The following is a 22,743-nucleotide window of genomic DNA, read 5'->3' on the forward strand; positions in this document are numbered from 1 at the left end:
GAAATTTACAACATCATGGAAAAAGACCATTAAAAAAAAATGCTTACCTGAAGAAACTGATGTAAGTAGTTCACTGGTAGGGAGCACAGAGAACTCACTTCAGTGATAGGTTAAGTCTTTTACAGTGTAACTTCATAAAACCAAAACCAGTTGCATAAAACTAAAGAAAAAATTACATTTGGACATAATGATCTTTCAAACTTATTTTTTTTGCCTGCAAGAACAGTAGTCAAAAGGAATATTTCAAGACAAAACATACTTTAAGAGAATGGTTGATGACTTCGATTACATTAAAGTCTTAAACACCATGAAATGTTAGAGAGTACCAAGAAGAAGAGTTATCAAAAATTTATATCCTCAGTCAGCTAGCAAAGTTAATCATGGATCTCAGTGAATGGTTTAGTGTCAGGATCAAACCAAGATATATTCTTTCCTCTCCTTTTGCTATAGCTAGATTTTGGGATTTTTTTTTTTCTCCCCTAAAAAAATTATATTGAAATACAAGTTGCATATTGCATAGTCTATCAGCAGCACACAAGATTTCGATTTTTTTGGCAGCACTGTTTCAGAATAATAATTTGGTCAACTGTAAGCAAAGATCAAAAGCTATCTGCATTGCAAAAAAATTGATAATTGAATAAACATATGTAATAACCCCATTAGTCTTAAGTCAAAGGAGTGTAGGAAACAAATTATGCTACTAACTTGACAGTAGTAGAATCATAGAATAATGTAGGTTGGAAAGGAATTCTAGAGGCCCGTTGGCCCAAGCAGGCTGAGAATTTTGCGTAAAGAAATAATGTGACAAATTAGGAGGGCAGCAATTGCACTTGCAGTTTAAACAAGCATCTACAAGAAATCTTCAGCTCAAACATTTGTATTTTAACAATAGGATATGAAAACTGGACTCCATCCAGCACAGTTATCGTATGTATCTTCAAAACAAATGCTTTAAGAAAATACAAGATACTATGTGGAATTATAGTGAATGCTGAAATTTGCTGGAAAGTTCAACTGCTATTTACAAAAAAAAAAAATCTAGAAGAAGTTGTGGAAATGCTTGTAATAGCTAAAAATTATTTTAGAGTACTTGCCACGGGTGCTAGAATGGTAAACATAGTGAGTCAGTCTCATTACATTTAATGAGACATTAAATTTAACTACAATAGAGTGTTTTTTGGATTGTTGGATATGTAGTACTAATGAAGCATTATTCATGACAGTTGATAACATTGGAAGTATTCAGATTCAGCAAATGTTAAGGATTCTGAAATAGGCCTACGAAATGTTTCTAGAAAATTCAGTTCTCATAACACCATTTTTCTAGCAGTACATTAAAGATATCTGAACAGAAGTTTCCTTGTTTTATGCTAAATAAAGGGCAAGAAAAAACTGGTTGTGTGCCCATATTCATTACCAGCACATGTTTATGAGGTTTTTTTGTTTTTAATATTTTTAGAATTTTTAAATTTTTTTCATTCAGCTGTTGTGGTTGCAAAGAAAATTTATAAAATACAAAACAAGTATAACTCTGTTAAAGGTAAATTTAAAATGTAACTTTTGACATTATGCCTACAAATAATCTATTTTCCAGGTTCCACTAGCTCCTATACAGAAGTCCGGTATAAACCTTCATTTTTAAAGGATGATGAGCTCCGACAGTTAATCCTTAGGGTAAGTGGAAGGAAACTCTCGCTTAAATGATGTCCTTATTAAAGCTTGCTATTACCTTGAGTTTTTAGTTGGAGAGTGCTTTTTTTCCCACCTTTTTCTTCAAGCAAGTGCTTTGATGTACTTGATAATTACTGGTTTATAAACGCTGTACACTATACATGCTTTTTCATAAAGGGGTACAGAAGATGATTTGTGAGCATGGCAGACAGTAGCCCTTGAAGGGATAATAAATCTGTACACAATCAGCGTATTTAATACATAAAAATTTTTATGTTGATATTGAAGTCTGCATGCAAGTATAGAGAATGCTTTTAATTACGCATAAATATACTTGCAATTGTTTGCTTGCCTTCATTTAAAGTTTTAAATATGTACTTTGAAAAAGATGCAGAAATAATACCTGAAAGAAAATCTTTCTTGTTTTCGCACTTCGTCATATACCCACACCCCTTTACCCTTTCTCGTTTGCAACTATTTTCTTTTCCCTTTGCTGCAATAACAGACTTTGCCAAGATCTGTAAGATGACTCCCAAATTAAGCTGTTTTGCAGCTGGCCTCCTCTCTTCCCAAAGCTCTGGTCTGTATTTGAAGGTCTGATTTGGTCCTTGCAATCTTAATTGCTTTTTGGTGTGATTTATAACTTAATTAAAAAAATCAGGTTTAAAAGTGTGCTTCCTTGTAGTCATCAATATTCATTGTATATTTTAATTGTATGTTTTTAAAGACAGTATCTTTGTATTTTCAGGCTGCAGATGGATTCCTATTTGTGGTTGGATGCAACAGAGGAAAAATTCTGTTTGTCTCAGAATCAGTTTGCAAAATACTTAATTATGATCAGGTGGTTATAACTGAGTTTCTTGGTTTGCTTTTACCTTGTATTTTCTTAGAAATTTTTAAACTTTTCCATTTTATTGCATATTACTAAAAAACAGTCCTTGTGTATCATTTCTTGGAATTTCTGTGATTTAACCTCCTTCAGAGTAAGGCTGAATGTCCTGGAATGAAATATTTGCAAGTACAGTCAGTGTTCCTGACCTGAGTAATAGCACCAGATTTCAACTGATCATCCTTAAGAAACCTGCTAGTCTGAGAGGAAGGGATAAATTGAAGATGCCCTAATTTCTATCTCCAGGAGATTTTCTTTTAAATGGTGAAGTGATTTGGGGGTTTTTTTTAGGCCAAGGAAAATTGGTAGTTCAGCAGTGGAAGTTAATTAAAGCTTTCCTTGGTAATGCCTTTATGCTCAGATGCACTACATAACACCTCATCCACAATAACTATCCGTGTATATACTCTTAACTCGAAGGAAACTGATGTAGTGTGAGTTAGCTTAGCCTGTAGAAAAAGAGAAATAGGAAAAATATAAGTACCTTCCCTTAGTTGACATTTAACATCATGGACAATTACCACAAATAATCAAGGCATGATAACTTGTTTGTGTATCTATGTATGACTTCTGTTCCAAAAACAGAGGCTGAAACAGTTAGTGCTTCCATCTGTCTACTTCTATAACTTTGAAACCATTTGTGCTATGTTCATTTTCTTCAAAACGGAAGGGTAACCAGTTTGGACTCTGTCTTATAGATTTATTTTTATTTTTTTTAAAAAAACCCAAAACTATATCTTTTTAAATTAAAGTGAAATGAATCATCTTATGGGAACAAGCATAAAGCAGATTTTTTTTTTCTTTAAACTTCTACACTGAATTTACTCAAGGACATCAGACATACCTACTTCCAGACCCATAAGATCTTCACTACTCCAGCCAAAGAGGTTCAGAGAACGTGACTGACTTAACCCATGAATTTATTAGCTTATTTGGGAATCATTCTAGGTTATGAATCCCATCCTGCAGCCTAATCTGTTACACCTATGTATTTTGACAAGGCTGCTATTAGCCTTTCTCAGTGGCACTCAGCATTTTCCCTTTGCGTTAGGGTTAGATGGGGGCTGGGCAAATGAAAGAGGCTGTATGTTTATCCTGCTTTCTTAGCTTTTCATTAAACCCATTTCTGACTCTGGCTTATTGGAAAAGTGCTCCTCTTTATGTATGCAGTGATCATATAGCAAGTGGCATGGGTCCAAAATGAGTTGCAATTTGAATCTAGAATACTGCTTGTCAGCAGAGCTCCTTTCTACCTATTGATTTGACCTGCTGTGGTGAAGGTAAGCAATCAAAAAACCCAAACTAGCCCAATTCTGTGAGAATTCCTTCCTGTTTCAAAAGAAAGTAGTGCTGCCTACAGCAGTGCAGCAGACCAGTTACTTTGCATCAGCAGAGTCAGCAGGTTGAATGGATCCCAGCTAGAGAGATTTGTGTAAATATCCCCTACTAAGGAGTGCTGAAGCGAGCTGACCCCTGCTTCCAACAGCTCAGTGGTGCCATTTCATCCAACCAAATTAGAGCTCAGTCATTAGGTAGCATGAATATTTCTTCCTATTTCCCTACCTCCCCACCCCCCCCCAATAATCTGTGAGTGGAGTTATTTTGTGCATAACCTTCTTTGGCTAGGATCAGGAATCATGTACATAAATAAAACATTCGGTTTTACAGAACTGTTTTTTAATATCCAACTAAATTGCTATTTTGCAAAGGGGAAGTAACAAATTATGTTTTTACTACCCTGTTTTTATAAAAATAATATTAAACAATGGCAAATAAACGTGGATCAAAATATTGATGTTTAGAGTAATTCTGGTATTTGACTTTTTTTTTTCTTTAATGGTGTAGAAAGTTGCTTTTCTGAAATAAGTAATACGTATGGGGTCCTGTTCTAAAATGATGTGGTTCTTATATCTTTTGGTTTTGGTGTTTTGTTTTTTTTTTTAACTAGGCCAGTTTAATTGGACAAAGTTTGTTTGATTACTTGCATCCAAAAGATGTTGCAAAAGTTAAGGAGCAACTTTCTTCTTCGGATATCTCCCCTAGGGAGAAGCTCGTAGATGGGAAAAGTAAGTCATCTTTGAATGTGCTCAGATTTTTTTAAAGAGATGTTAATAAATTTAGTTATTATGCAGGACATATGTGTTCGTATGTGCATGGATGTACAAACTTGAGGTATAATTTCTATGAACCAAACATATTTGAATGCTTATCTGCTGCTTAGAATGCACTTACAGTTTAAAAGCTAGCTCAGAAAAGAATTTATTTTAGATAATAAGAATGACTGAAATTTGCATTGTTAAACATTTACAAAGATGTGGTTTGACATTCTTCCTACCAGGCATACTACTTTTTTTTCTTGTATTTGATAGGTCTTGTCAATACAAAAGACCTGATGTAGTCGAACATGGGATAAAATACTTCAATATCAAGAATCACTGTCTTCTCTGAAAATGCTAAGTGTCAATCCTAATTTAACCAAATCTTGTTTACAGTTATTTCTGATATGGAAAACATTATGTACTGTGCAGCTAATCACTATTTTATAGCTGGCTTTTATAAGCATCTTTGCAGTTCTTCTTTGTACCAAATAGAAGTTGAAAGTTTATAAAGTGTATTTATTAAAATACCATTCAAAATATCAAAAAGGGTTTAAAAATAGTTTGGTAGTTCTTTTTAATTTTGGAGTCTGTGTGATAGTCCCGTTTTCTTTGCCCTATTTAAGTTATTAGACTTTTTTCATTTTTAATTGTAAGGACAAAATTTAGGCAACTAAAGAATAAGGAGAATGTGCTGGAAGCTAAAATGAAGAAAAGGCCTTGTATTCTGAAGTTTTATTGTTGGATTTTGTTTTTTTAACTACTTTACTAAATTTCTGTAAGCTGGCTTGCAAGTACACACAGATTTTCAAGGTGGACCAGCTCGACTGAATTCTGGTGCTCGACGTTCCTTCTTCTGTCGGATAAAATGTAGTAGGACCACAGTCAAAGAAGAAAAGGAGTGCTTGCCCAACCCAAAGAAGAAAGGTATTCAAACAGTGTAGATGAAGTGGGGGCTTTCTGTCTTGAAACTTGGTATATTTAAGTTCCAAGTCAGTAGTGTGACCCTTGTAGTTACCGCTGACTTCACAAGTGTAGAGAAGTGTAAATATGTACTGGAGACACATTTTGAAAAACAGTCTAATTGTACTCTTTTTCCTCCCCATTCACTCCTGGAAAAGAGGGAGGGAGGAACCTGAGTTACAGTGGCTGTTTAGGAGTGTACGGTCTGTTGTAGTCAAATTTTAGAAGTCTCAGGGAAATTTTTGAAAGCACTGGAACAGACCAGAAGAATGAAACTAACTAACATATGTCTTGAAGATAACTGTGAATGAGGCCTGCAAAATCTACTGTTTTGAAGGAAAAAAAGCAAGTAAACTAACTTTTTTCCCGATTTACTGTTTGTGTTGTATGTACTTAAAAAGTATGAGTCTTCCTTTTTTTGCTTTTAATAGTAAAGTTATCAGAGTAATTCCATTCATTTTTCCAATAATTTTAATTTAGTTCCTATTTTGGTATGCCTGTACAGCAGTATAGTCTTGTCAAGTTTTCAGTGAATGGATCTTTTTAAAATGTAATTTCCAGCTTTTATTTAATACCTTAGTATTGATTTTTGCAAAGGTGTGCTGAAATTGTAGGAGGATTTTTTCAGGGTCAAACTTTTGTTTTTCAATGTAACCTGTTATTGCTGAGATATACCATACAATAGCAAATCTTAAAATAGGTGTGTCATTGTAAGTAAATAGAATTCAGTCTCCCTTGATGTGCCAACTAACTTAGTGAGATAAGAATTTAACTTGTATAAATGTTTCTCAGGAAAGCAGTATTGAGGGGAGGCACCTTGTCAATCTGGGAAACTGTGACAAAGTCACAGTAGGATAACTCTGTTTTTCATTTTACAGAGTAGTTATGTTTTCCATGGTTGATAGTGTTAATGCAGTCAAATCTATGTAAAGCATAATTTGTTCAGAATACAGATATCAAGAATACTTTGGTAATTTTTTGAAAGATAGTTACTGTAGGACACATAATGTCATCTCTATGCCTTGATGCGTATGAGGGTGTTTCGATGTTACATAGGCAGCAAAAAGTCTACCAGCCATAGGAATAAATGACAGTGTATACTGTGATTTAAGACTTTTAAAATATTTGTGTTCCCAGAAAATTGAGGAATTCGGAAGCCTAAGATAAATAGAAAATAAGCTGGGTTGTTTTGGGTTGTTCTCTCGACTGATTCTTTTAGCAATTGCAGTAAGCGTATGTTAAGATCATAGTGTTCACAAAAGGTACATTGATTTGGAAGCTACAGAGTGCCTTTCTAGTTTATTTTAATTTACAATGCACATGAAACAACATAAAGAGAAAGTGATCTGTGGGTTACCAGACTGTTGGTTTACTTTTTTTTTTCTGTGAGACTGTCTTTGAACTGCCAACACCTATAACTTATCTTCCTAAATCTTATATATGGTTAGAAGCGCCCTCTCCAGGTAAGCCAAAATGAAGTAGTATGAAATTAATTTAAAAAATACTCTGTAAAAGTACCTATAGCCTTGTACAGTCGTTGTAGGTAAGCATAAAGTATAGTTGCTGGTCTCATGGTGAACAGAATAAAAAAAAAGTAATTCAGTTTACTTTTTGAACCATAACTGCTTCTTATTTCATTTATTTTTATTAGATCACAGAAAATACTGTACCATTCACTGTACTGGGTATATGAAGAATTGGCCTCCTAATGAGGTGGGAGTAGAAGAGGAAAATGATGTAGAAAAGGACAGTAGTAACTTTAACTGCCTTGTTGCAATTGGGAGGTTACACCCTTATATTGTTCCACAAAAGAGTGGAGAGATAAAAGTCAAAGCAACAGAATTTGTTACACGATTTGCCATGGATGGAAAATTTGTTTATGTAGATCAGCGGTAAGCATTTTGTTCTTTAATGAAGACAATATGAAAATGACACCACTAGTTAAATTTTCTAATACTTTCTGTCAGAAGTGTAATTTCTCAAGCATGATAGAATTTCTAGGTGCTGTACACAGGAAGCAGTTCATTCTGAATTCTATGAGTACTTGGGCTTTGGTTTTTTGTCAAACATAAAATGTAATGTATAAAAGTAAGTGTATTGTTCTATAGGAAGAGATGAGGTAACAAGATTAAAATATGTCGTAAAATGCACTGTTGTACTTATTTATTCATAAAGAAAAATCTCGTTAGAGCTTCATAGATATGCATATGACTTAAGTAATAAACACTTAACCAAAAACTTAAGAACTTCTTAAAATCTTACTATTTGGAACACATACATTATATCTAAATATATTAGCCCTGAGTGGCTAATGGGAAGACCTAATGATCATAAATATTTTGTGTGTACATGTGGTTTGCATGTTTAAAAACTGTTATTTTGTCTTTGAATTGCCATTCATTGCAAATGGATAATTTGCAGTGAATAGTATTTCCTGTTTATTTAGAGCTATACTAATGCTGTATCTTTTTGCCAAACAGGAACACAAGCATCTATTTCTTTAAAATATTTAAAATATATTTAAAAATATATTCTTTAAATATTAATTTTCTGCTTTATCTGATATTGAAGAAAACAAGCTTTGCAATTGTTTGAATCCATTGTAGTTCATGTTTTTATTTCTAACAGTGCAACAGCAATTTTAGGGTATCTGCCACAAGAGCTTCTAGGAACTTCCTGTTACGAGTACTGCCATCAAGATGATCACAATCATCTAGCTGAAAAACATAAAGAAGGTACAAAATAATTGGTCTTCCCAGACTACATGTAACTACATGCAACTGCGGTGTGAAAACAGTACAAATCAAAAAATCAGAAGCTGAGAATTAATAAAATCAAACAATCTTAGCATTGTCCTTTTCTACGTCTGCATTAAGACATGCCCGCGTAAAGCTTGTAATAAAAGCAGGGAGAAACTTCTGTTGTCTTGGATCTTGGTACAGTGCTTTAGTCGCAAGGGAATAATGTTAAGGCTGCTTTCAGCCCCCTGCTTCAATTCTTTATAAGAATGAGGAAGGAGTCCTGAAGAGCAAATGTGCCTAATCATGTAATTAAAGGCACTGATTATGAAAGTTCACGAAGTCAGGAGTTTCTCTACTAGTGGTTTGCAGAAACTTAGTACTTGGGCTTTAATTTAAGATTAACAACATTGCTGAAACTGTAGTTTGATTTTAGCAGGGGTCCTGTCCTGTCAGTTGTTCTGGCATTTAAGTTGTATTTCTGGCCATCAAAAACATTTTGGTTTTACGATGCTGTAAAACAGATTTTTTTTTTTAAACTTTATCTGTCTAAGTATAAATATGGTGATTGCAACTTTCCTTTTTTATCTAGTGTTGCAGAATAAAGAAAAAGTATTTACAAATTCCTACAAATTTAGAGCAAAAGATGGGACTTTTGTTACTTTAAAGAGTCAGTGGTTTAGTTTCATGAATCCGTGGACCAAAGAACTGGAGTACATTGTATCAAACAACACTGTGGTATTGTAAGTAATTCACGATATGAATTCCCATGTTATTTTTTGTCTTAATTACAGTTAGTATTAACAGAAAGCAACCTGTTTAAGAAGCAGAACAAGACTAGAAAATATCAACACTGCACAAAAAGTGGTTGAGTAACCTGGAAGAACATTTTTTTGCATTTATGAGTTATTTTTATTTCAGGCTTAAGTCATGGATTTAACTCTGAAAACTGTGCTATTTCCAGTGGAAAAAATGAGGTGAAAGAGTTTCTTCTTAAAGGAAGAAGGGAAGGATCTTTTAAGAAAAGTAGATATGAATAAATGAAAATGTGAAGTTAGTTCTACTTTTTCTTCTGAGCTTTATATGACTACATGTGTCAGTTGACCTAGTTTTAAGTGCTACTCTACCTACCATGTGTCAGAATGTGGAGAAGCATAATTGATAGATCATAGAAATGCAAGGCAGGACAAAAAGATACTCTTCAAATTAATTGCAAGGGAGGAGCCTGTGAAACAGTAAATGTGTGTGTTTAATTCTTCGTTCTTTAATTCTTTTTCATTCTCTGTGCCTTGCAATGGAGCTATAATTTCAATTGTTCCAATGATACTGAGGATCTTTGCGAATGACTGGGTTTTTGAGAGGGGGACAGAGGGGTTTTTATTTCCATTAAACCAAGTTGCCAAGGGGGCCTTTTAGCCATTCTGTAGCTGGTTCATGTGTTAAGTCAACATCTCCCACCTATTTTGCCCATGTCCTTTTTCCTCAAGAAGACAGAGAAGAGCAGTTAGAACAGTCTATGCTGCCCAACAGCCAAAGGCCACTTCTGCCTGCCCTGGAGATCTGGGCATCTGCAGCTGTCTAGAGGAGGGAAGGTAGTTGCTGACCTGTCCTTGTAGCAGTTGTTTCTGGTTAACTGGTCTCCCTCCTAGGAGTAAAAATGGTAGCCTTGTTCTCTTGTCGTGGAACACAGACAACTATATTGGCCTTTCTTCTTTATTTGGAGAATAACTAAAAACTAATATTTCACTCAGTGCTTCAGAAACAACAGTACAAAGGATTGAACGTTGAAACGTGAGGAATATCTAGGGTTTTTTACTAGTTTGAGGATGTTAGTTTTTACTCTGTGTAAAGTATTATTGAAATCAAATATAAATATGCTGGGTTTTGCCTTTGAAAAACTTGCTTATTTATTTATTTATTTAAATCTCAGAGGTCATAACGAGTCAGCTGAAGAACAGGTCCCCCATGGTTCCCAGCCTGCAGAAGGCAAGTGTTGCTTCTTACAGTTATGATAGGTGCATCTCCTGTTCAATCATTACAATTTTAGATTTATTCAATCCAGGATTTTTTTTATTCTAGGTTGTTGTCCAAGGAAGGATTTTCTTTTTTTTTTTTTTTTAAAGCTAATTCTGGTGACAATTTCTAGTTACTCACAGCATCCTAATTCATATCATTCACATAACTGTGATCAGAAGGGCTTATCTTTTCCTCCTAGCAGCTTCTACTATAGCTAGGATTTTGGTTGACAGGCTATTATGCTTCTGTCACAGACCCTCTTCATATTTTGCCTGGTTTTCTGAAGAAATGCAATTGTACTATCTGAGTTTACCTATGGAATGTAGGGTGATACTGATATATATTTTGTTAATATCTTTCTGCCATGCATAGATTCTGATTTCTACATGCTGTTTTGTCATCTTGCTATAAGGCTTTTTATTTTTGCTTTTGAAATTGTTCTTTTTAATAACTGATTTCAGTTTGTGAAAAATCCAAGGGTTTTTTTTCTCATGTGTTTTGCATTGTCTGTGAGAGAGACTGGAGGTGGTAATGATTAAAGTTAATTTCATTACTGGAGATCAGCAATTTTCACAAATATATTATTCACTTATCTTTATATTTCAAATGAGACTTACAACACCCTCCCCCTTGAGTTAGTGTTTTAAGGAATTTAATTTATGAAAATAAGAGATATAGAACAAAAACTGCTTTAAAATGAATCCTGAAGGTGATTGTTCCTTGCTGTGTAACGAAACTGCTACAAACTTAAGGTTTTATTTTGTTTTTTTTAACTGTAGATGCTGTAAAACAGTCTTTAGTAAGTGTACCTGGAATGTCCTCTGGAACAGTTCTTGGTGCTGGAAGTATAGGAACCGAAATTGCAAATGAAATACTAGAATTGCAAAGGTAATAATTGCTTAACATCATATATTAGGCTTTTAACTAAAGATAGAGAAGTGTTATACGTGATTATGTGGGGGTTGTTCAAGTTTGATTTTTTTTTTTTTATTGTGTTATATGTATAAAATATTTTTAGTTTGAGCAGTGGCATTATGAGATACCAATTATAACCTAATGTTAGTCTTATGCATGGCAGAACACATCACTGGTGTTGATAAATAGTTTTGTTCTGGGCATGCAATTTCCATTGTTAATGAAAGTATTATTTAACTATGATTTCAAAAGCACTACTGTGGTGCAGCTTCTTCACATGATGTTGAAATGGGTAGATAAACCATTCGGGAATGGAAAATCAGTTGTCTGTGAGTAGTGTTTGTATTTTTCTGATGGCGTTGCTCTGCTAGGAAAACTTTCCTTGAAACAGTCCCCAGTGGAGCGCTTTCATAGCCTGTCTTGTCCCTTTCCTGATTATCCTGAACATAGACTAAAGTGATAGCACAATTCCTTCCCAGTACCCAGCCATAGATTAAAAAAAAAAAAAAAACCTCACTGCATCATTCCAAACGGGAATCCATACAAGATTCAAATTGTTAATTAAAGATTGACTCTTTTAAAACTAACTAGTTTTAGCAGGTACACAGCATAGCCAAGGAATTTGAAAGGAAGAAACATAATTTTAATGTGAAGATATCCTTATGTATTTTTTGTGTTGTGCACCCACAGTGGTGCCTGACTTACTTATAGAGGGAGAGGTTATTACTCTATGTCAGTTTGCACTGTATCAGTGTTTGTTGTCTAAGAACTTTTTTTAAAAAGTCTCTGAGCCAGCTAATTCCAGGACTTTGGGATGCACATGCACAGAAAAAGTCTGTTTTCAGTCACAACTCTTTCAGGAATTAAGGCTTCATCAGAAGGTCCAACCACTTTTGTTAAGGTCAAATTTAGGATAATGGTACTATCATCTCATCAGCACAGGACAAGTTATCTAAGCGTTAGCTTTGGATGATGAAGCCATCCCTCAGACTTCAGATCTTATACTTCCAGTTCCAGGCAAAGGAATGCCAAGAAATTTTTTATGTCTGCAGAGCAGGGTGTTCCAAGGTCCCATGTAGTTCTTTCCACTAGCACTTTTGCAACTGGACCTGAAAGAGTAGTAATATTAAATCTTCCAGGAAGAAATATGCCAGTTTTGGCAACAATGGTAGAGGTATAAGGAATAGTTTCATATTACAGAATATCCTGAGTTGGAAGGTACCCATGAGGACTCTTGACTCTACATGGGGCAACCTAAGGTTAAACCTTATATCTGAAAGTGTTGTCCAAACACTTCTTGAACACCGACAGGTTTGGGGTCATCACCACTTCCCTGGGGAGCTTGTTCCAGTGCTTGACCATCCTCTCAGTGAAGATCTTTTTCCTAATATCTTCCCCTGATATAGATTTAAGCCATTCTCCGCATCCTATCACTGAACACCAGAGAGAAGACATCAGCACCTCCCTCTCTGCTCTCCTTCATAAGGAAGTTGTAGACAGCAACGAGGTCACCTCTCGTTCTCCTCTTCTGTAACCTGAACAAACCTAGTATCCTCAGCTGTTCCTTATAAGTCATGCCCTTTAGTCCTTTCACCATCTTTCTTGCCCTCCTTTGGACACATTCTTATATTTTTATATCTTTCTTATATTGTGGAGCCCAAAACTGCACACAGTACTTGAGGTAAGGCCATGCCAATGCCGAGTCTAGTGGGACAGTTGCTTCTTTCGACCAGTTAGCTATGCTGTGCTTAATGCACCCCAGGGTACCATTGTCCCTCTTGGCCACTGGGGCACACTGTTGACTCACATTGCGCTTACTGTCAACCAAACCCTCCAGATCTCTTTCTGCAGGGCTGCACTCCAGCCTCTTGTCCTCCAATCTGTACATACATCGATATGCTATAGCATTGTCAGCTTCTGCTGTTTCAGTAGTAGTCTGACTCATCAGCTTGTCTGTGAGGATGTTATGGGAAACAATGTGAGAAGCTTTAGTAAAGTCGAAGTAAATAACATCCAATGCTATCTCCTCATCCACCTTGTAGTCACCTCCTTGTAGAAGGCTGTCAGGTTGGTTAAGTTCCCTTTTGTAAATCCATGCTGAAGTCCAGGATTACACATTGTGTCTTCGCACTGTGGTTGTATTCTCAGTTGTCTCTTCATCAGAAGACAGTATTTAATTTTCTGAAACAGTAAAAACCATGGTCAGAGCCTAAGAGTGTGATGAGTGACAGTGGTAGATGTTTCTTATTCTGTTTCCAGTGTTTCGTAATCGCCTTCCAACGATGAAGTCACATCCCGTTACTAGAATAGTCAGATTGCACAGGGAATCATTCATTTTCAATGAAAGGAAGAAAAGAATAAACAGTTTAGTTGTGATGGGATGAAAAGATTGCTACTTCAAAAAAAAAAAAAAATCCATCCCACAGCATGTTGGCAGGTTGCTGGGATTATCCAGCAAGGAGGAGGAAAAGCACTGGCAACAAAAAAAGGATTGATATTCTCAATAGCAAAGATGGGATGTTACATTTTGGTAATACTGTTGTTAATGTCCTCCTATCGGTACCACCTATAGAGGGAAGGAGATTCACTTTTTATTATATTTTTCTGAAGACTGAAGTAAGTTGGCAAAAGTTCTCATCTCTGACAGTTAATATCCAGGCATGACCCAAGAGCTTAATTTGACTCTTGTTCTAGATGCTTCAGTCAGCTCAATGTGATGTTCTTGATTGAGATCACCTGACCTTTGCTGAAAATGCTCATCCATGCGAGCATGTGTGTCATCAGCTTAAGGAAACCAGTTTATTAAGTAGATGAATAGTAAATTTGCTGGATGGTGAAAGAATGAATGCATTCCTGGGAAAGTTTTCTTCAAAGCTACCCCTTGAAAGTTCTGGTATTTGTGTTTAAGAACCACAAGCAATGCTCTTTCTCTTCATATTGCTATGGAGGCAACAGTTTCAGGAGCTGTATCTTCCTAAGCAACAGAGGGGAATTTTGTGAGCTTTGTATGAAGGTCAAACCAAACCATTACTCCTCTTCTGTGACAGTTCAGCAGGTCACAAGAGAGCAAAGTCTATCTGTTGTAATCTTAGGAAGCAGAAGAATCCATTACGACAGACAGAATTGTGGAATTTGGAGAAGAGATTATGGTATTAATCTCCCCAATTTGGGGGAATGTTTTTTGTAAGAGTGGGATTTTTTTTTAGTCTGTTTAAATGGAATTCAGCTGTACAGGTGAGGCAGGTATGACTGAGGCCTCTTTAGGGATATTTCAGAGGAATATTTATTATTTCATATGCTTCCTGATCCCAAAAGAAGAATGGATTTTTCTAGTCCACTACAGAGCTTACAGAAATTGAGCTTGTTTATCAAAAAGTTCAGCTTCCATAGTATTAACACTGGCATAATTTTCTTTCTGCCTGTCTGCCTATCATAAGCTTGAAGCTCATGATGCATACCTCCCTATCTGTCAGAGATTCATTTTGTCGATGTCTTGATTTCATCATATAAGTAAAGCAAGTAAAGCATGGCTTTACTCCTTTATGGAGCAGCAGTTTAAGGCAGCAGGATGTTTACCCCAGTTTGATTTACCAAAACATCTTTTCAGGAGGATCACAGTGATAGTTCAGACTTGCTTCTAACTTAAAAAGTGAGACTGCTAGGAGAAATAAAAAACTGCAAGTTCTGGATTCAAAGAACTACTTTCCAAGGACAAATATTTGTGAAAGTGCTGGCAGTGAGGAGCACACGCCTCAAGAAGCTGCATCAGGTAGTCTTATTCTTCAAGTCATTGATTGAACTTAGTGTTTTTCCCGGTTATGTTCACATCTTGAATGCTGGTTAGTGAATGAAACAACATTATGTTGCTTTCTTTGGGAACAGTCATCTTGTTTCTCAACTAATAGACAATGTCACATGATTTTGAAAGGAAAAATGTTTTGCTTGCCAGCTTCATCAGCCACAGTGATCTGAGCCATTTTAGTCTTGTGTGTTTGTTTCAGTGATCTTAGTTGTCCATGGACACTGGAAATTGAGAAATAAACTTGTGCTGAAACTAATAGCCCAAGAAGTTGCTATGCAGGTGAAAGAAAAGGTTAAGAGCAAAGTCATGCAGAATAAGGTAAACTCTGTGTCCAAAGGAAGGGCAGTTCTGAAAAGAAGCCAGCTATAGAAGGGAGCAGTTGCACTATGTAACTGGGATCTCTGGCATCATATTCATCCTACAGTCCTGTGTTTTGGGGGAAAATAAACTAGTTTTTATCTCTATAAGAGGAAGAGGCATTCACAACTACAATTTGCCATTGAAGGCCTCATCAGTAACAACTGAATGTTTCTGGAGATGTCTGGATGTAGTTGCTTGCACCTGGATGTAGCTCACTTTTCCAGAATCATTGCCAAGAACAATGCTGTATTTCTTTCCAGCCGAAGAGTAGAACGTCATGCTATTTCTTCATTTTTCTTTTGTATGAAATCAAGTTACTATCTTGCACACCCTGAGGCAATCAAAATTAGACAAAAGAGTGATCAACAGAGGTTAACACCAGCTGTTTTTCATCAAATACCTGTGACTATAAACATAATCCAATAGGATGAGTGCATTTACTACCTGACTCTGCTCTCTGCATTTTTTTAATATCAGTAAGACACAGATGGTTCTCAAGCTGTGCATCAGGCATCACCAAGTATTTTTAAAAATTTCAGGACTATGCCTACAGCTCTATTTACAAGCATATCTGAATTGAATTAGCATCTGATGAGTGATCATTTCAGTTACAGCAATGCTATAAATCTATTAAATCTGGAGTTTCTGTCCTGGCTTTTAGAGATGGCAGTACTGCTTATCAAATGGCGCCCTGGATATTGGAATGTAGGGGACTAACAAATATTCCACACAAATAACTCGACTTATTTAAGACAGGCTGTTTATTCACCCATTTTCTATCTTCCCTCCAATCCAAGTGACGGAAACAGAAGCATCCAGAGTGCCCCAATTCTTCTATAGCCTTGTGCTTTGGGAGTCAGGAAGAGCAGGGGGAGATGGGAGCAAGCTGCCCAAAGGGCCCTGGTATGACATTTTCACTGTTAGTTTCGTATCTAGCATGTTTGGTGAGGGAGGATGAGCATTAGCTCAAAGAATTCTGGTAACAAACAAGTGGTCTTTACTTTTGGTTGGAATTTTATGAAAATATGGAAAGACAGGTATAACAAAATAATAGTAGAGGGAGCATTAGAAGGATGTGTTGTTTTCCCTCCACCGTTTAGCAGAACTTCCTTATGTTGTCTGTATTCTGTATGTATTTGAAATGTACCTATTTGTCCCAGTGTGCGTAATCCTGAAACCTGTTACTCTTCAGTCTGTCAGTGCTGGTGATGAAACAGAAAAATAAAAGCGTGCTCCAGTAATTATGACCCATGGCCTTTATTGATCTCTTCTGCTTTTTGCGTTATCAAAACTTGGAGCAGGAGAATTTAGAATCTTCAGGAGAATTTGACAACACTGTCTCAGATTAGCTGGCTCGTGCTTCGTCACTGGGGAGGTCTGATGGGTTCTGCAACACACAGGCTATTTTTCAGTTTATGATCAATGTGACTTGGTAAATCAACTGAGCATATACAATTTTAGGTTGCATTCTTCACCATCTGGGGAGTTAAGTCCATCACATCTCTTGAGAAAGTCACCTTCTCCAGCTTTAACTGTAAACTGCAGCAATGTGAGTATGTCACTGCCTGTAAAAATCTGTAAGTAAAAGGTTAATGTCAGATAGCTCAAAGCCTATGTTTGAACCAAATTACCCTGACTTGTGTTTTGTGAGAGAATGTGTGAGGTATTGCCAACTACCTGGCAGCTGTGAAAGTCTTTTGAAAGACGTGACAGCAGCAGAAGTTCCAACCTTACTTATGGAGTCATCAGTTCAAGCCTTAAGGGGCTGTTCCTGAGGCTGAGAGGACTGCAGTCTCCACTCAATTATTATGATCTCTGCTGAAGCTCTATGAATATACTAAATATGAGTTTGATTCATGTGATGAGGACTCTTCTGGATTTGGAATTGCATTAAAACTTTTGTTAAATAACGATCAGAGAGTAAAAGTGTGAACAGTAAAACTGTTCAGTTTAACAACCTAAACAAAAGACCAGTTCTTGTTTTCTCTCACTTGTATTTTTAATGTTCTTGAAGACCCTTTTAAAAATCTATGCTGTATGTTCTCAGTTTTGAAATGTTTAAAATTTTTACTTTGACGGTATTTCAGTAGTCTTCTAAAAATTGATAGAATATGCTGTTTTGCTAATCTGGTAGTGCTGGTAACACCACAAACTATAACTATCATAGTTATTGACCATAGCTATGGAATAACTAACATTTTTTACCTAAGTACATTGTATATTGTGCACTGTATGAACAAACATCTATTTCTCCATCAGCACTTCTTTGAATGTAAATTTCTTTCCATTTAAAGACAGCTTATCTTCCCATGGCAATTTTCATTTCTTAACAATACTCTTCCGGATTAGGGATTGCTTTGGCTTCCTCCCTTTTTTATGATCAATTCTCCCATGCCTTACCGCAGGTCTTTCTCCCTGGAGAAGAGTTGGTTGACTTATATATACTGAACTCCCTAAATCATCCAGCATCTCATCATAAGGATAACTTCATTGTATTCATTGAAGGTTTTTCTTTATTCTGTGCTTTGGTATCCCATTTGTTCCTAAAATGCTTTTGTAAAGCATTTCAACTTTATTAATTTCCTAGTAGAATATACACAAGTCAGGCAACCCAAGAAATCTATCCTGCTAAATTGCATGTATGTGTTACATGAAACAAATGAGGGGGGAAAAAAAAAAGAAAAGATTTTTTTTTTCTGATATGTTTGGGTTAGGATGACTTCCATCTCTATTGTTGCTAGCCTCATTTTTCCAAAGTGCAAAAAGTAATTTAAAACTACTTAGATTTTTATCATGATGGTAACAAGATGAAAAATAATAGAAGAGATTTTAGATAGAAAGTTTATAATTCATATAGTTTAATGCATATAGAACATAGGAGGTATAAGGGTCTTTTTTTATTTTTTAGCTAGAATGTGTTGACATTGACAAATATGGTGTCACTGGGAATTTGTAGTTTATGGTACTAGACATGGAAAGTATATACCAGTACAATTTGTTGTGCTGGATTTACTTGCTGATTATTGAATTAGATGCTCAATAAAGCAGATGCCATCACTGTGAAGTATCTTTGACAGATGTGTAAGTAACACCTTTCATTTAAGCCAAGTCCAGTGCTATGTGAACTTCTAAAAAAATTTTTAAATGCAGTAGATCTGCCTGTTGATGCATATTTTTCATTTACTCTATTTAGTTCTTAATACTTCGACAGGGATTTATAATGTTTCTGTAATGTAATAATTGTGATTAAATTTAGGGTTTAATTCTGTCCCTTTTACTACTTCTGTTCTTTCAGGTGCCAAATAAAGAGTTGATTCAGTTATGTCCTTCCGAAACAGAAGTTCTAGAGACTTCAGAACCAAACCAGGGTGCTATTCCATTTCCCAATAATGAACCTCTCCTCAGTAAGATTTATTTCTCTTGTGGATATTTTGGGGGTTGCAGGGGAAGACATTTCTGATAAATGGTGTAATTTCTGAGTGCACCACTTTACAACCATGTATAAATGGTAGAGAGATTTGTATGTCTTAAGATGAGAGGACTCTTGAAACAGGTAAGTTATCACTGGAAGGCAAACAGCAAAATTTCATCAGAGATTGAATCTCATGGCAAACATAATATCCTGTAACAGGAGTTTACCATTGCATTCTTGCATGCCACAGTTTTAATTAGATACTTATTAGTTCTCTCTCCAGAAAAGAGAGGTGGGTAAGGAAAAGTATTTCAGTGCAATGTAAGGGAACTGGTTGTTATTTGTGAACCATTTACCGCTTTATCTCTTTCTTAACTGCAAGCTATGAATAGTCAATACAAAGGGCTAGTCAAAATGTTTCAGAAAGATTTTTTTGACACCACCACCCCCCCCCCCCCCCTTCAAGCGTGCACTAAGGCAGCAGTTTGTCTGGAGGTAGGATTCCCTGACCCTGTAAGAGGAGAATGCCACTGTATTATTTTTAACATAAAAGGCAAAGTGCTATAAAAGCAATGTTTATGCTTATCCTGTATTTCAGCTCATAGAAACTTTTCAGTCTCCCTCTTTTATTTCAGTTACTAGAGCTTTATTTATGTATTTATTTATAACCTATAGCTCTCTTCCAGTTTAGCTATGAGACTTTTATATAAAAAAAAAAAAACAAAGGGAAAAAAAGCTAATCCTCAAATAAGGGTTTTTTTGGGAAAAAAAAATTAAAAAACTAACAACATCTATCCAACATAGGCAAGGAAATGTTTTTCATTGATACTTAAGCTAAAGCATTTTACCTTATTATTGTTAAAGGCAAGGGTATAGCGTTGATTTCTAGAGCTAACGCACAGTAACGCGTAAGGTTTCAGGAGTTTGTCCGGCATAGTACATCAGATGAGAATTCAGGTACGTGGTTGTGTTTCCCACTAAGGTGACACAAGTCGAAAGCAGTTTTCTAATTCGGTGACATGAATTTCACTGCATGGATACAAGTTCTACTAGCTAGCAGTTGGAGGTAGTCCAATGGATTGGCAAGACTTAAGTCGTCTTAAATCAAGTTATGTATGTCCCTATAACTGTCTGCGGACAGCCATTATTTCTATTACTTGATTATCTTTTTTAACATTTAAATGTAAATGTTTGCCTCGACTTCAAAGGAAGGTGCTGTTTGAAAACAAATATGTGTTGAAAGTTACAATATTCTTAATAGTTTGTACTGCATACCTTAATGTTTTAATAATTTTATAGGTGGTAATTCTCAGCTGGACTTTGATGCAATATGTGAAAATGATGACACTGCTATGACGGCTCTTATGAATTACTTGGAGGCTGATGGAGGACTTGGGGATCCAGCTGAACTCAGTGATATACAATGGGCTCTCTAGTTTTGCTTTTGCAAAATAAGAAGAAATGTAAAATCCGTAATGCACAACAACCGTACATCCTCAGTACTGTACTATAATTTTTTAATGTTTCATTTGAATTCATACTTACTGTCTATATATTTTTAAAGACTGAAGTCTTGTTCAGAGAGAGACAGTTTCTGCTGCACCTATGGAAAAATGCAATATTTTTTTCATGATGAGGAATCCTTGAAATTTTAATATTGAACCATCTGTAACTGGAATGCTTAAAACACATTACTATATTTTTGCTAAGAAGCTTTAACCAAAAGGTACTGTACAATGTACAGGAATATTTTTTCTTAGTTTTAATACTTAAACTTTTATTTATTGTGTTTGTTTCAAATGGTAGAATATTCATTACCCATGTTACTTTCTGTAGAACCTACTGTACTTAGTTTAAGAATATTTGTAACGATTAAATTTCATTGCAATGTTGATTTGCACACACTACAGTTGTACAATAAGGTATTGTAATTCTCAGATGATGCAATTTGTGATTCCTTGCCCTTTTTGGAAGTGCAGTTTTTGTAGTCAAAAGTGAAAATAAAGTGTACAGTTCTGGGAGCAAGGACTTGAATTAGGTCACCATAATGACAAGAAGAGAATGTTTTGAGAAAAATAGTCACTTCCCCAGTACGCAAACATGATAAGGGTATAAGAAAAGAGCAGCAAAATCTTAATTACTATTTCATATTATTTGTAATGTATTATTAGAGGGGCAGTGCATGGAACCTAGGAAAAGTAATGCTATAACTGTAATAAAGCACTTGAGTCTCATCACTAGAGAAGTTTGGATAGATTGTCTTGGCTTGAGAGTGAGGCTAGCAGTGTCTATTGGTGAAAAAAATCTTAAAATTCTATAGTATCTTTTATAGTCTGTATGTTTTTGGAGAGATCAGGGTGATCTTCTATTGCTTAAGTCTGTGACTTTTTAAAATATTTGTGTAATATAGTGCTGTCTGTAAGTAAATGCTATATAGGATGATCTTCTTTGGGGGGCCAGCTTTTGCAAGAATTCTATCGCAGTTACAGCAGATTACTCAAGAACATGGCACTTAATAGGTTGTATTAGAACAATACAGCATTAATATATAAAGTGGGTCTTTTTATCTCTGGTATTAAAGGTTTAGACAAATTTTTGCATCGATTATATATCATAAAAGCATAATTTTTCTGTTTTTTTTTTAATTCGGGTAATGAAAGGGAAGCATTTGAAGACATTTGATACGTGCGTATATTTTTAATACGGACATTTAAACACAGGCACCGCCATAAGCACTGTTGCATTCGTTTTAACACTAAAGATGAGCGACAGGCAGCCTGTCTTAGATCCTTTTACGAAGGCTGAAGTGTGTGAACAAATAGATGTAGTCGCCACTAGATGTCACACTTCTACTGTTGGATAACTACCCTTTCCTGAAGGAATACGTAATTTTGTCATGCACTGACTTCCTATGCTTTGACAGAGCAGCTTTATATCTTATAGATATGAATCGTTTTGCAAATGATGAATTTTCTGGTGGCATCTTGTCCAGGTTTTCTAGAACGGCTTGTTGGACCGATTTTTTTTTTTTTTAAGTCTATAGATTTTTTTTTTGTTTCTAACTTGCATGTGATTTCCTGCATTCAAATGTTTTTTTTACAGACATGGGGCCAAAATTATCTGTTCTCTAGCTTTATTAGAATAAGCTTTTCTGTTTCTTCACAGAAAACGAATTTTGGGCTATATCATGGAGCAAAGTGGGGAAAAAAAAAGAGGTACTTTCTAAGAATTGGTAGAATGCTATTTGTATAAATAAAATTTAAGAATTTAAATTTTTGCCATTGTAAAATGTATTTTCTTTTTTCTATTTTATTCTAGAAATAAATTCTAAATAAAACAAGAAATACTGCAGCTTACACAGATAAATGAGTAAATAAATAACTTAAATTATACAGCCTTTCCTCAACATACTTTCTTTTTTAACTGGATTAGTTTGAAAATGGTGCAGATGTTGTTATCGAAGGAGCATATTTGTTCTTTCACAAGATTTATATAACCATCTAGAGTCAAACCACTATTTTTGGATTCTTCTTGGACTTCCCTAAAAAATAAAAACAAAAATGTAACTGAGTCTTTTGCAGTCATTGATCAATATTGTGGCTCTCAATTCATTTATTAGATGCTCCCTTTACTGTTTGTGAATTTTTCTGGTTTAAAACAGTCTTACAAGAAAAAGTGTCACTTGTGAATATTTACGATGAAATTAATACATACTTTTTAATACAGTTGAGATAGTATGTGCTTATTTCTGTTCATATAACAATACAATTCTAGTAAGATATGGACAGGTTTTTTTCTTGGCACGGTGCAGGTTATCAGAGGATGTGGTTAAATCAGGTCAATAAAATGTTATTTTGATGCACAGCTGTTAGTCTGCTGAC

At 35.3% G+C, this 22,743-nt stretch overlaps 1 protein-coding gene across 6 annotated transcripts in view; it reads left to right on the top strand.

Moving 5' to 3' along the window:
* Positions 1–22,433, top strand: part of BMAL2 (basic helix-loop-helix ARNT like 2) — a 39,097-nt gene extending 16,664 nt beyond the window's left edge. For 2 of the 6 annotated variants that reach the window (XM_076343475.1, XM_076343504.1), the window contains 12 exons: positions 1,595–1,674; positions 2,420–2,512; positions 4,509–4,626; positions 5,440–5,583; positions 7,271–7,511; positions 8,248–8,354; positions 8,950–9,100; positions 10,288–10,343; positions 11,153–11,261; positions 16,912–16,999; positions 18,746–18,854; positions 20,162–22,433. In XM_076343475.1, coding sequence (XP_076199590.1) covers positions 1,595–1,674; positions 2,420–2,512; positions 4,509–4,626; positions 5,440–5,583; positions 7,271–7,511; positions 8,248–8,354; positions 8,950–9,100; positions 10,288–10,343; positions 11,153–11,261; positions 16,912–16,999; positions 18,746–18,854; positions 20,162–20,298 — 1,433 coding nt within the window. In that variant the 3' untranslated portion in view covers positions 20,299–22,433. Of the gene's footprint in view, positions 1–1,594; positions 1,675–2,419; positions 2,513–4,508; positions 4,627–5,439; positions 5,584–7,270; positions 7,512–8,247; positions 8,355–8,949; positions 9,101–10,287; positions 10,344–11,152; positions 11,262–16,247; positions 16,692–16,911; positions 17,000–17,855; positions 17,956–18,745; positions 18,855–20,161 lie in introns of those variants that run through there. The other 4 variants (XR_012995820.1, XM_076343482.1, XM_076343497.1 and 1 more) reach the window with 4 other exon arrangements.
* The last annotated feature ends 310 nt before the right edge of the window (positions 22,434–22,743 follow it).

The sequence above is a fragment of the Aptenodytes patagonicus genome, chromosome 1 (assembly GCF_965638725.1).
Source record: "Aptenodytes patagonicus chromosome 1, bAptPat1.pri.cur, whole genome shotgun sequence".
In the NCBI taxonomy this organism is placed as follows: domain Eukaryota; kingdom Metazoa; phylum Chordata; class Aves; order Sphenisciformes; family Spheniscidae; genus Aptenodytes; species Aptenodytes patagonicus.